This window comes from Podarcis erhardii, assembly GCF_964252035.2.
Source record: "Podarcis erhardii genome assembly, chromosome: 8".
Classification (NCBI taxonomy): domain Eukaryota; kingdom Metazoa; phylum Chordata; class Lepidosauria; order Squamata; family Lacertidae; genus Podarcis; species Podarcis erhardii.
Genome location: NC_138499.1, coordinates 58,341,674 through 58,356,242, shown reverse-complemented (window position 1 = coordinate 58,356,242; position 14,569 = coordinate 58,341,674). Strand labels below are relative to the sequence as shown.

Sequence of the window (14,569 nt, the reverse complement as noted above, 5' to 3'; positions counted from 1 at the left end):
GACTACGCAGAGAAGTATACACACACCACATGCCATGGTTTTGACTATGAGAAGGTGGCATACACATAACTGACAAGGACTATGATGGTGTGACACTGGGGTTTGATGTTAGTGGGGCAGCCAAAAAGGTTCCATGTAACCCAGGCCTTTTTTCCAGCCAGAACTCATTTCCAGCGTTTCTCAGGTGGGCGCCATTGCCATTCTAAGAGAACAAGGGAGGAGTTCATGGTGAGTTCTGGCACCTCTTTTTCTAGGAAAATAGCACTGGTGTAACCAGTACGTAAAACCTGGTCTATAGCCCATCCCAAAGCACAGGCTGCCCTGGCTCATGGTGTTTTCTCTCCCACTCCCCTTCCTCTTTCTTCAGCCTCTTTGACCCTCCAGCCTGTCAAGCCCTTTGACTCTCCAGCACAGAAGGCAGCTCGCTGCAGCGTGCCTTGATCACTTTTATCCCACTGACCTCACAGCAGCCACGCAGGCGGCAAATGCTTCTGAATCCCAGTTGTTGGAAACCACAGAAGGGGAGCACGCTCTTGCGCTTCAAGCCTGCTGGCTGGTTTCTCACCAGCAACTATTTGGGAACAGGACATTGGCCTAGATGGGCCGTTGGCCAGATCCAGCGGTCTCTGCTGGATGCTCCATCTGAGAGGGCCTTTCCGCAAAAAGACACTTGCTTTGCCTTTACTCCTTCTATCTGCACACATCTGCAAAGGCTTCTCAACACACATCTGTGAAACCTGAATTCGACTTTTCCCTTCTTTCTTTCTTTCTTTTTTAAAAAAGGTTACACAGGTGGGAAAGGGACGTCACATTACCCTGAGACAACAGAAGCAGCGGCGCCTGTTTCGCGAGCCATTTGGAACAGGCAATCTCCTAGAACCTTAGAGCTGGAAGGGACCCCAAGGGTCATCCAGTCCAACCCCTTGCGATGCAGGAATCTCATCTAATCCAAGTTTGCTCTCCTTCAAAACTCCCAAGGGGAGGAGTCAGAGTGCCCACCACCACCTCTGCGGGGAAACTCTGCTCGCTTGATCCGAGCTGACCCGTCCCTTAGGGGAAAGAAGAGAGAGAGAGACGCTTCCATCGCAGCCCCGGGAGGCGCCTCCAGATGGCTCCCTCCTTCCCTCCCTCGGCTCCGCCTCTGCTGAAGACCGTTCTTCCTCCGTCCCAGAAGAACCGCTATATTTAACGTGCTGCAAAGAAACTTCTTCTCTCCCCCCCCCCGCCACCTTAGATCCCGAGAGGCCGGACGCCGTTGCCTCGCCACCCACCTTTGCTGCCGGCGCCCTCATCGCTCTGGTTAAACTCGAAGAGGAAATCGAAATCGAACTCGGGCTCTTCCTCCTCCAGGCTGGTCATGGCTTGGCAGGGAGACGCAGCGGCAGCGACCTCCTCCTTCTCCGACGGCGCGGGGGGAAAGTTGCCGCGGACGGTCTTCTCCCTTCGCAGCCCCCGGACACCTGTTGCCGCGCCAGCGAGCGAGGAGCCTCCTCCTCCGCCGCCGCCTCTGGACAGGCCTGGGGGTCGCGCTGACCTCCGCGCCGGGCAAAGCTACCCAGGAGCTGCCTGCTCGCTGGCTGGCTGCAGGTCCCGGGACGGCGCGGCCCCTCCTGGGCGGCTGTAAGGCGAGCCTGGGGCGCGCGCTCGCTTATCGCCCGATCGCTGCCTGTCTGCGGGATCCTCCCCCTGCCTTTGTTGATCTACACCCGGAAACATCAACAAGCGGCTTGCTCTGCCCGCCTCGCGCTCTCGCTCGCTGGCTGGTTCCTCTTTTTTTAAAATAAACCCTCTCTGCTCGGGTTACAGGCCCGGAGGGGGGGGGGTGCAGCCAGGAGAGGGACGCTGGCCTCTCGTCTCCTCTGCCGCGGCCAAATGTCCGAGTTAGGCTCCTGGGGGGGAGGGGGGTCTACCTCCTTCTTCCTTTCAAGTTGGCTGCAGCGTTATTTGCTTCAGTTTCTCTCTGCACCACCACCCCTTTCATGTACACGTCCCTTCCGCAACCCCAATGGCCTTGGTGATGTGGTCTGAAAGTTGCCTCACATCTTAGCAATCGGGCATTTTCCCGCAGATGCGTATCCAAAGGCAGATGCGGAGGCGTAGAAATTTTATGAAATTAATATTCCCTTCCAAAAAGAAGAGTACATTCTATGAATATATTTAGTGGGTGGCCAGGAACCTGCCCCCCCAGCATGTTCCCCTGTGTGTTTAAAAACCTTCCTGCTGAAAACCCATAACTTTTCCAATTTTGTTGTGCTATAGCCCTTCAGACAGTAATAATGTAGCATTGGGAAAGCACAGAACTAATAAAGCAGAATAAAGCCATTGGTAATACTGTATACCTCCTCTTTCCATATGAACTGATCTGGACCCTGTGATCATCATCTGAAGCCCTTTTTCAATGCCTCATCCATGAGAGGTCCAGAAAGGGACAACTTGAGAATGGGCCTTTTCTGTGGTGGCTCCCCGTGTGTGGAATGTTCTCTCCAGGGAGGCTCAACTGGCACCTTAGTTGCACATTTTCTCTGCCCTGTGATCTTCTGGTAAAAGGTGGTATAAAAATTAAACAAATAAATACTACTATTGGGTCATGTTGTACAACATGCCCACAATAAAACACCAGTCTAGAGGGGCCCTACAACAGTGGACATTTTTACTGCTTGGTCATTCTTGGGCTTCTGGAGAAAGGGCAAGATATAAACTGAAAAAACAAATAATAAAATACCCAGAGGATATTAGCCCACAACAGCCAATCGTGGAGGAGACACTTAAGCCCTTCTTCCTGCCCTCTTTTCTATAGTCCCTATGTTTTTGTTCTTCACGTTCATCGAAGGGCAAACATGATGGTAACCTAAAGTGGATCCATGAAGCATTTGGCCCATCTTGGAGACAGCAGGTGAGAGAGTACAAATCACCTGAGCCCAAAAAGCCCACACCTACAACCCAGATCACAACTTGTTCAAAAGAGAGCGAAGGTTCTTGCGGAACAAAACATGCAGTAATGGTGTGAACCAAACCCACACACCAAGTTATTCCAAAGAAGAGAGGGTTATCAATCATAGCCCCGAGAAGCCAGCCAACACCCTGAGACATGTTGGTGCCAAAAGTTGCCAACTCTTGAAACTCACGTCTGGTATTTGGTGCCCAGAGCCAGGGTAGGTGGCGGGGGCGGCAGCACTGGAGCTGGAAGCAGCATGCAGCCCTCTTAGGCAAGCCAGCAGGTGGAATAAAAGCTGTTTTAGATAACCAGGTACAATTAAAATAACAAACGAGGACCGGGGGGGTGGGAATCCCCCTTTGCTATATGGCAATGGTGGTGGAAGTAAAACAAAACAAAAAACCCAGCCATATCTTTTCTTTTGTCCTCATTGCTTAGCAATGCACTTGCTGCCTAGGGAAAATAAATAAATAATAATAATAATCCAAATGGCTCCCTCAAGGTTTGGAGGTAAAAGTATATTGGGCAGGCCACATCTTACAGGGGAGACCCTACCGCAGCCATGTGTTAACATTTTGTTTCTAGCAATGGCAGTCCTGAGGGCAAGGGACAATGAAGCTGTCGGGCATTTACTTCACACCATAAATCCAAACCCACAGGTACTGTGTTAGGGGCACCGTTTCACTTCACGTGTCTTTGTGAAGGTGGCAGTGCTTGTCGACTGAATGGACAGGCTGTGCAGCTGCATCCTTTGCATGTGGCTGCACATCGATCCATTCAACCTGCAGTCTCAGCCAGGCCATAGGAGTTGGCTCGGAGTGTTGCTTCCGCTGTGGCCAGAAATGGTGGACACACTCGTGCCTCCAGAAGCATGCAAGAATCAGACACGTGTGTGTGTGTGTGTGTGTGTGTCTTTCTCAGGGAAGATGAGCATTCTGCAAATTTCCCTAACGGTAGTCACGAGAATGCCTGTGTCCGTTGCAAAGTTAAACAAGGGTGTAACCCTTTCAACAGCGCTGGTCTAAAACGTTTTGCCAATGGAAGCACCAAAAAAGAGCCTTCTTCCAGGACGCTACAGCCGACATTTCAAGAAGCCTCATTCAGACATCTGTTCCTGCCTTCATCATATATCCCTCTTGAATTTCACCACCTGAAACAGCCTGCATGGGACAGACAGCCTTGTCTTCCAGCATTACATCTAATCTGGGTTTCTTTAGAAGTTACGTATGTACAACGCACATGTTAGAACTAAATTGTGAGAGGGGAACAAGGTTGTGTTTTGAAAGACCGTTTACATCTGAGAGCCAACAACTGGTCCATATTAAATGCCCCTAACAGACACATTTATGAGTCCAGCCTGTGTCTGAAGACAACGGCAGAGGTCTCAAAAATATATGAATGTAAGAAGAACCAGCTGGTCAGGCCAATGGTCCATCTAGTCCCACATCCTGTTCTCATGGTCACCAACCAGTTGCATGTGGGACAAGAATACTCTCTCCTCCTGGGTTTTCCAGTAACTGGTATTCAGGAGCATACTGAACTATGGAGGCAGGACACAGACTCCATCATGACTAGTCACCATTGATAGACTCACCCTCCATGAGATGCATGTTACAACTCCAAGAGAAAATCTGTGAACTTTAAATCTGCTTCAGGAATTTTGGATGTGCTAATGTCTGCTTTTGGGGAGTATGGTGTATTGTCATTTTCTGGGGGTGCCTACCTGCCACTTAGATATGGATATAGAGAGAATCCAAGAATTCTGGCATATCTATGTGCAGCTTATAAGCAGGCCCCTGTGCTTTTGTCCTGCGTTCCTCTCATGTGATGAATTTTTGGTCATGGTGATCTCTTGCAGAAGCATTCTTGGGAATTAAAATGTAAATGTAAGATACCTGAAATATGTAAGGGCTGTTCCTTAACACGAATTGTTGTTGTTGTCACTGTTGGCACCTGCAAATGCATTTTTCTGTCTTCCTCAACCACTGTTCTTTGCTCTGAACTATCTTTTGCTAAGTCACCAGACCTGGATGATTAAGTGCTCAAGAGACATTTTGCTTTCTTTTGGTGTGGACACATTGGCTTCCAGGTCAATCGCATGACCAGTTTTTATGCACTGAAGTCAGCCAAAGCTGGCCTTTGCAGTAATTTTGTCATGTTTAACCAGCTGCACATATGCCATCCATCATCAAGTACCCACAAATGTGAGGAAAAACAACTTTTCTATGAACAGTAAATCTGAGTGGTACTGTTGAAGCAAGGAATTCCATCTGGAGCAAGCAGGACAGGATTGTATTTTTGATAACTTATTTTGAACAGCTTTCCCTGGAGAATAACATTTCTGTTCGAAAATTGGGAAGCAGCTGATAAAATAATGATTTGCACCCGTGGATTTTTCCTTCTCTTCATTCTGAGATGTTTACGAGGCAAGTTCAACATAACAAATTTACTAAAAAATAAATAAACTATGGCTGACTCGACTTCCTGTTTAGAAAAAGTGCTGTGAATGGGTCCTTAGTAGGGTTTGTAGTTCCAAGGAAGTGGGGTTGTTCCAGTTGATGATTTCTGAATGTTACTTACCCCCCCCCCCACAATGCACACACTTTTTTGGGGAAAGACTTGCATCTCTCACATTGTTTCTTTGCTTTTCTTCACCTCTGCTGCCTAACCTCCTACAAAGTAAAAAAAGCAATAGCAAGCTAACTAGACTTAATGTCATAAACAACACATCCTTTTGGAGGGCATAAGGAATGGGGGGTTCAGCTAAAAAGTCTGATACAGTCACCAGGGAACCTGGCAAGTGATAAGGTTTGTATTTCATTCCACTGGCAGACAACAGTCTAATCGACAAAGGTTTCCAGTTTCCCAGAGCACACTGATTAGGATGCACTTGTATCTTCTTGGCTGACTGACACATGATGAAGCCTTGAGGATGAATGGCAGCTGCTTGTCTGAGTGGGCTGGCAATTGTGAGAATAGCTGATCGAGAGCTTGCAAGCAGCCTGCTTTTGATTCCAACCAACAAGACCCTCAGAGAAAGGAAGGGGAATTGTCTGCAGATGCGTTGCATTCATAGGCTACGAAATAACAGCAAGTTGTGTTGCAACCAAGGTCAGCTGAACCTGGGTTTCAAATCTTCACCCGCTGGGTCTTATTTTAAGCTGAAGTACATTTTTCTAGTCCTTACATTGTGCAACGGTGTATTTGGGGTGGGGTGTTTTTTTGTGTGTGTGTTTTGGCACTGCCTGACCTTGCAGTAGTCAAGTTTTAGGAATGGGCTGCTAGGTTGCAATCCACAAGGCGGTTCAACTCAAGTCTTTGGCTTCCATTGCACTAATGTAGCTTAGATCTGAGAGCTTGAGTTTAAGCGATTTGTGGATCAGGCTAAACATACATTTCCCTTCAAGCTGTTTCCCGCACCCCACTTGCTAAGGGTCACCAATCTTCTGGGAGGGGATAGTGAATAGCATTAGCAGTCATCACTATTACCACATATTATTTAGCTGCAGCACCCACTAGTGCCAATTGTTATATAAATCACACGAGAAAAAAGAATTTTAATAACAACAGACATGCATACAATGTACTAATTAAAATGTACGTTCCAAAACACTGGGGCTTCACATTTATAAAATGTGCTGTCATTAATTAAAGCCCAGAATAATGTCCAGAACAATAAACAAAAGTCTAGGGCAGACATGAAGACCATATGCTCCAACCAATATTCCTATTGCTCATCAGACCTATACTCCTTCCAATCTATAGTTTTAGCTCCTAGCACCCACAGTACTCACACTCACTTTGAAATCATTCCAGAATAAACAGTAAAGGGATTCCCAAACTTAAGTCTCCAGCTGCTGCTGGACTACAATGCCCATCATCTCTACATAGCAGGACCAGTGGTCAGAGTTGATGGGAATTGTAGTCTAAAAACCGCTTGAGATGCAGGTTTGGTAAACCCTGATCCAGTAATTTAGTGGGAGTGCCGCACAGTAAGTGTCTTTAGGACCACAATGCAAAGTAGTTGCTTCCCCCACCCCTTTAACAAGAAGCTGTTATTTGCATTGTTTGGCTTGTAATTAAATCTTTAAAAATGAGGTTTTTATAAACAAGGCTTTAATTGCCTACTTGAAAAATACAGTGTTTCCCTTTAGCCAAGATAGTTTTAAAGTCTGCAACATGCAAATGACCTCACCGTCCCAGAAGCCAGCACTACGGAGCTCCCAGATCTTCAAGGCTATTTTTCAAAGGAATAGTTTTTAAAAGCAGTTATGGAAATGGTATTCCTCTATAGACTCTGGGAATCCCTTTTTCCAGGATGATGGCTGAAAAGTCCATCAAAGAGTGCCAGGAAAAAAAACAACTTTTTTCCATGAGATCCAGTATGCTTCTCTCTCCCTTCCCCCTACTTTCCATAACAAAGTACTATATTGCCTTACACATTTTCTATTATGGTTTACACTGCTCTGGCAAACATCTGCTCCTGGTCCCCCCTGCCCCAGGCAGTTTGCAGAATCTGATACTGAACTGGTGGCAGTCACTGCTGGCCCCTTTACACTGTTGCTTCAAACATTCTTAGCAAAGATGCTACCCAGGCATCTTGACAAGGAACTAGCTAGGTGCTCTGATGTTGGGCAAGGGTGTGTTTGTGAGTGAGTGAGACCTGGCTTTGAATGAAAGAGGTTGTTGTTGTTGATTTAAAAGGCACATCTGCACCGCCGATTGGCAAGACAAGCTACGTTGTGAAATGTACCAGCTTTCCCTGCCTTTCGATTTCTTCTTGGCTCCCAGCTGTTTGTTCAAAGATTGCTAGGCTGAATCACCAGGGCATTTATTTTTTTAAAAAGGACTTTGGCATCAGTTTTTAAACTACCATCCGGAAGAGCAGAATCATCATGGTAATTTTTTAATAGGAATTTGAGGGGGCAGGAGAGGAACCGAAATAAATAAATAAAGGGTAGGAGAATAAGCGCCTTTGTCTCACAGTTTCTCCCCTTTGCTCATTCTGTTTTTAGTTGATTTGATTTCTAGTCTTCGCTTTTAATACTTAAAAGTGAAGGAGCGCAACAGCACTGCTACTGGCACAGGAACCCCTGTTCCATTTAACTGAAGAAGCCTCACCCCCAAATAGTGCACCCATATCTGAAAGTTAAGGTTAAAATACATTAAGAATTTGTGTTCGCATTGTATGTGTGTGCACATGTGTGTGTGTTTCCAATGAACAAGATTTGACCCATTAATCTATGGAAACAAGTGAGTGCAGAAACAGACAATGAAATATTGGAAGCGATTTTCAGAAAACTGTTGTGTAATGTAGCTCTTAGAACCCAAAGAAGCCTATGAACACTAAATGAATATCAGGAATAAAGCGTTAATAATGGCCGTCAACCCAGGGAACTTGAGAAACAGTCTTATACTGAGCCATTGGTTGCTGCAGCTTGTATTGTCAACCCTGACCCTCCAGGATTTCAGACAGCAGCCTTTCCCAGTCCTTCCTGGTGTTATGAACAAGCAGGACAACAGGCAGGAGGCTCCCCAGCAGTGGGACCCACCGGCTGCTACAGTCCTCCCAAAAGGGGATATTAGTCACTAGGCAATAATTATTCAACACGTCTGGGTCCAAGGAAGTACTTTTAAGGAGGAGATGCACCACTGACTCCTTCAAGGCAGGTGGTACTTTCCCATTCTCCGGTGAAGCACTGATCACTCCCTGGACCCACCAGATTTTGCAAACCATCATGGAATCTTTGAAAGAAAAATCAAAATAAAAAATAATTTATAAGAGAGAAACAGCTGCCTCAGTGGGTTGAGCAACCCTCAGTCTTGGGACAATTTTGCCTAAATGCCCTCCACAGTTCACCACCTGCAAAGCCGCAATAAATATGAGGTTGCTGCAATTTCATTCTGCACTCATCTCCACTTGCATAGGAGACGTACCAGTGTGTCCAAAGTTGAGACGTAAGTTAATGAGAAAGGTGCAAAGCTTTTGCTTCTTTTGTGAGTTGGTGATAATAGTTAGCATTTCTCAAACAGAAATGTGAAATGCATATGCTCAACGGATCAGGCTAGATGTGCAGCTGTTTGCAGGATGAATCGAAGAGATCTGCTGAGCAGCACTAAAAGCACTGAGCCAACAACAACCCAGTGAGCATGCAAATATACCTGCGTATATACCTGCGTAAGCTAGACTCTAGCTGCTAGAGAGTCTCATTGTGAGGAAACAAATGAAACTGTTGCAGCATTAAAATGCAGAGAAGGTTTTGGACACTGTAGCCAACGACTTCACCAAGAACCAAAGTGATTTTAAAAGACCTCTTAGGTTCATTCTTAGATTAGAGTTTTGTTGTGTTAAAAAGAGACAAAGGGCTAGTAGAGAGCAACGTGTTGCTGGAATTGGCGCACAAAGTAAAGCAATCTGGGGAACTCTAGCAAAGAAACTGGAAGCTGCAGCCCAGTGTTGTTTGCTAGTAGTGCATCCCAGTCCACTGTAGCATCATTTTACAAAGTTTGTGCAGCAAATATTGCTTGAAATACTTCAGTGGGTCTGGAAATACCTAAGGTCAGTGGATCAAACTTATTGCATACCCAATAACTAGAGGGTCACATAGTTCTGCTTCCAGCAAGGAGCTTTTGCTTTTAACAGCTACATCACAGGTAGAAATTATGTGCTCAACACGTGATGAAAATAGACTCGTTTGTATAACATTTGAATGTTTGTCTTTCTATCTATCTTTTGTTCAGCCATTTTGACCGCACTAGAAGCTATTGTCTTTCATCTTTCCTGGCAGCCTTTAAACCTCTGTTAGCCAACATGCAAATATATGTGCCAGTTGTCATGTGTTCCTTGATTTTATGGCTTCATACGTGTACAAGCCTGTACAACTAATGATTGGCCAAGCTGAGCACCAGCAAGACTATCAGACCTAAGGAATACTTTGCAGTAGCACCCGCCCTCCCCAGTTTTGCAGTCCTAAGCATACAGTGACAACTGTGAAGTTTTATTGAGCTCTTGGTGGGTTGACATGATGAGTTGGCTCCAATCATTTTAATGGTTCAAAACTGTACAGGCCTTCTGAAGGAGAATGCAGTTGATCATATACCAAACAGCGGTGTACAACAGAGATTATGCAGCTAACAAAGGGAGCTACTCAGCCATCTCAAGCAAACATCTGTAACTTAGATCACAATGACTGTCAGTTAACAAGATTGTGTTTTCAGCCTTCCTCAGCCTGGTAGCCTTTAGGTCTTGTTGGACTCCAACTTCCATCAGCCCCAACCATCACTGCCCAATGGTCAGGGTTGATGTGAGCAGGCGACCAAAACATCTGGAAGGTACCATGTTGTAGAAGACTGGTGTAAAGGAGCCCACAGACTTAAGTCTTGGCATCATTGGGGGGGGGGGTGCAATACAACACTACACATATCAAAGCAAAGGTTATTTCAAGCCAGAAGCCTTCTTTGAAAAAATAAAGCTTGAAAGATGTTCAACAAAGATGTTCAGAGCTGTGCTAAGTCCCATACAAGAAGCTGAGAAGTTCATTTCTCTTGCCTAAACAGATTGAGGGCTTTGCTCCTCTACTCACAGGAGCAGGTCCCGTTGAAGTAGAGGCGGCATTTGTAAAAATAAGTTACAGCTCAAGGGAAGATCTCATTTTTTAAAAGGAACAATGATACCTATTTCTATACAATATAGTACTATGCAGAATCATTAGCTATCTATATAATACACAGGAGCCAACTCCTAGGGGCTGAGGGCCCTTTGCCTCCCCATAAAATATTTGAAGGGGGCAGGGCCCACCAAAGTTCATGGTCATTGCCTTTCAAATAGTGTGTGTGTGTGTGTGTGTGTGTGTGTGTGTGTGTGTGTGCTGTGTCTTGTGATTGGTTATGTGGGGCAGGAGTTACTTGCTCTCCCGGCCAATATTTTGTTCAAGTTGTTCATAGTTTAGTAGTATATTAAGTGGTATATTAGTATATCAAGTGATAATTGTTTTTTTTGAATGTTCGTGGTATGAAAGAATTGTCTTGATCTATTATTCAAGGCAATTTAGAGGTGACATTTGCTTCTTCCTGCCTTTTAAAATAGTTGGCTACTGTACAGTAGTCGACTGCTATTGCAAAAGTACACTTAAGGGGGCAATCCTATGAGAAGAGCAGCTTCAGATGCAGTGGATCTCTGGTTCGGACGGCCAGGCTCAGATGATATTCCCTGGCTCAGCAGAAGATATGACTGTACTAACTTGCTCATGCCAACTCAGTCCAGGCTCAGCCAGGGGCTGGGGTAGTGGTGGGGCTGGGATTTAGGAGGGAACCTAAGACTGTTCAGCTCAGTCACATAACCTAGCAACCTGGGAGTGACTCAGCTGCTGAATGAAGTAGGAGCTGGCGTAACTTTACGCCGGTTGAACTTACACTGGCGTAGCTTTACGTCCATTTCTTGTGCATTGGATTGCTCCCTTAATTGTCTTTCAACAGACTATTTGGAAACTGAAGCACTTTAAACTAATTAATTTCCCTCTCATCCTAATCATGGAATCAGCATCATTGGACCTTGATCCTAAATGCATTCACTCAGGCGTAAGTCCCAGTGAGATCAATTGGGACGACTTTTGAGTAAGCATGCTCTGACTTGCAGCTTTCCGTTGAGCTGATTTCCCTTGGGAGCATCAGGAATCGCTTGCAAGTAAGACTACAATTGCAAGCACCCCTGTTCAAAAGTTCATTCCACAATAATTTGAAGTAAATCCTATGATGGTCACTAAGGTAGCAAATGTTCAGGTCTAGGATGTAGTGCCTTACCCGTAGCTCCTTGACCTTTAACAGAGATGTTATAAAAAGTGGAGTGCAACTGAAGGGTGCAATCTTTTGCATACTTAATTGGGTAGAAGCCCTATTGACCAAGACCACGAATTCTGAGTGAATATGCATAGGATTGTGTTTAAATCCAATTGCTCTAGTAGTTTAAATGGTTTGTAGGTGGGGTTACTGAAAATCGCTGCCAATTGGCATCAGGTAGGCGCCTTCATTGTTTTCGGTGCTTGGTAAAAATGTTTCTGTTTAGACAACCCTACCCAGACATGTAGAAAGTTTACATGTGTATTGATCTGTTTTATCACTTACTGCTGGTTTTAATTATTTGGATGTTTTAAATGGCGGTTTTAAAACTGGTTTTGTCGTTTTACAGCTTTGAGCAAGCAGTATATAAATTATATGAAATAAATAGAACACTGTTACATTCTGGGAAGTGTTGCAGTTCAGTGGTCGACTACATGCTTTCTGTGCAGAAGGTCTCATGCTCCATACCTGGCACCTCCAGGTAGGGCTGGCAAAAAGCCTTTCCTGACGCCTGAGAGAGTCTCTGCCAGTCCATGTACGTAGACAGTGCTAAGCTAGATGGACCAACATTCTGAATTGCTATAAGGCAACTTCCCATGAAACCAGTTGCTTTGGAATATTCAGGAAGCCCATGGAACTACTCTAGAACAGCGAGTCACCTTTGCTTTCCTGCAATGCAGGCCATTTTATGAAAGTTTCTTGAATCTCCACAGCAAGGCAACAGCGAGGGGAGAAAGATGGAGGGAGCCGAACCAAGGAAACAAACAGACCATTTCTGAAAGAAGTTGGGGAAGGGGAGGAGACTAGTGTCTTTTCTTAAGGTTTGAAAGTACCCCTAGACTTTAGAAATCGAGAACGGTAAAACGGTTTTTTAATTAGAGCAGGGAGTGTGCTCTGTCAGACCTCGGCTTCCTCCTACCCCAGCCGGCGCTATTAAATGCTAGCATTTAGTGGTTAGAAGTAATTTGACGGGCTGGATTGGTTCTGCACACTGTTAACTCTGTAAAATATCGGCGCGCACAATGCACAGAGGCAGCCGCGTACTCTGAGAACTCCACTGTGTCCTGGGATTCCTTTGGTTTCAGAAGGAGGCTGCTCCACCCCTCCGATCCCTTTCCACCGGCTCCCATAAGCCTTGCTCTGTTGCACATCCCGCGTAAGCAAGGCGCCTGCCCACACGCAGCAGCCGGCAGCTAGTCAGCCAGCCCACCCCAAGGGACTCCGGCGGTGCCCCTTAGAATAAAAATTAAAAGAGGGGGCGGGGGGGGGAACCCAGCCTTTCCTTCTCCGCCTTGAGCTCAAGGATCTCGCAGCGCCCAAGGCCAAGTTCAGAGAGGGAGAGGAGACACCTATTGGCAAGAAGTCGCAGCAGGCAAAACGAAAAAGAAGAAGGGGGGAAAAAACCTGAAGGCTGCTTTGGGGAAACACCAGGGGGACACCGCTTCCCTCCTCCCAAGCGCAGCCGCCAGCCAGGCCCTCCCGCCGGTACACACACACAGAGACACGCGCACGCGCGCACACACGCGCAAACACAGCCCGGCGCCTGCCCGGGTTTCCCTTGGCGCGGCTCTTCACAGAAGCAACAGCAGCAAAAATGTCAGAAAAGGCAGAGAAGAATCTGCATTGGGAGAGGCAAAAGCGGGTGAAAGCGGCTCCGGGAGAGAGAGCCACCAGCGGTACTTTACCTTCTTCTGCTGATTTCATGCTGCTGCGACGGGACGGACACGCACCGAAAGTTTCCCTTTCACCACTGGGCTGGATCTCGAGGCGCCAAGAGGATTTGATTCAGAGGATCGCCGCTTGGCATCCGCTCAGCACAAAAAGAGAGAAAGTGAGGTGGAGGCAGAGGGAAGAAGGTAGATCCTCTCTCGCGAGCGTGTCTTCACGCCCACGTAGCACAGCGCGCGTCTCCAAAGCTATTAAATGGAGACTCCAAGCTGGTGTTTCCCTCTCGCCACGGAATTTGGAAAGCCAAACGCGCGCACGGGAGGGGGGGGGGAGGTTTTTTTTTTTAACAGAATAAAGCTGGATCCTAAGCAGATGTCATTGAAATGAGCGTTGAGTGGGACGTGGGGAGAGAAGGGAAGGGAAGGAGGGGTGGTAAGGGCAGGCGCAAGGGATCCTGCCCCAAAGAGGAGCGAGAGAGAGCGCTTAGGAAGTTACTCACACGCGCTCTCCCTCCCTTCTCCTGGTGTCTTATTCAGGGCCGGGGTTTATTTTGATCAGGAAAGTTTGCAGAGTCTCTAAGTCTCTCTCTGACGCACGGCTGCTCGGTGACTGCTGCCTTTTTAAAGCTGGAAAACACCCCCCCTCCCCCCTTCGCCCTCCCAGCCCCTCTCCCCGCCCAGAGCCCCGTGATGTCACGGGTCCTGCGAGCTCCTCTCAGCTGCCTGGCGAAGGAGTCAGCCAGCCAAGCCAGCGGAGAAGAGCGCTGCAAGCTGGAGAAGACAACTCCTAGAGGAGAACCCCGCTCTAGCTCCGCTCCTCCTCCAGCGGATTCTGCTGAGCAGGCAGATCTTCGCCACCGTCGAGGCTGCAATCCAGAGCACCCACCTAACCGAGTCTATCTATCCCCGAAGTTGGGTGCGCGGGGGACCTGGTGTCTGAGAAATGTGAGCCGCAGATCAATAAAAGTGGGAGGAAGAGGGGCTGGAGAGAGGAGCGGAGTGGGACCACGCATGCTGAAATCATTAGGCTGAGGAAAGGGGGAAAAATCTCAGGCTTCCCCCGCTGTGGAAATTTGGAAAAGAGCATCAACTGGCAAGCATCAGGAAGGAAAATCCCATTCTGCTAAATTAC

The 14,569-nt window shown here is 46.9% G+C and overlaps 1 protein-coding gene across 3 annotated transcripts in view; it reads right to left on the bottom strand.

Moving 5' to 3' along the window:
• Positions 1 to 14,044, bottom strand: part of NFATC1 (nuclear factor of activated T cells 1) — a 134,981-nt gene extending 120,937 nt beyond the window's left edge. The window contains exon 1 of one of the 3 annotated variants that reach the window (XM_081873380.1): positions 13,456 to 14,044. In XM_081873380.1, the coding sequence (XP_081729506.1) occupies positions 13,456 to 13,474 (19 nt within the window). In that variant the 5' untranslated portion in view covers positions 13,475 to 14,044. Of the gene's footprint in view, positions 1 to 1,271; positions 1,656 to 13,455 lie in introns of those variants that run through there. The other 2 variants (XM_081873379.1, XM_081873381.1) reach the window with 2 other exon arrangements.
• Positions 14,045 to 14,569: the final 525 nt, after the last annotated feature.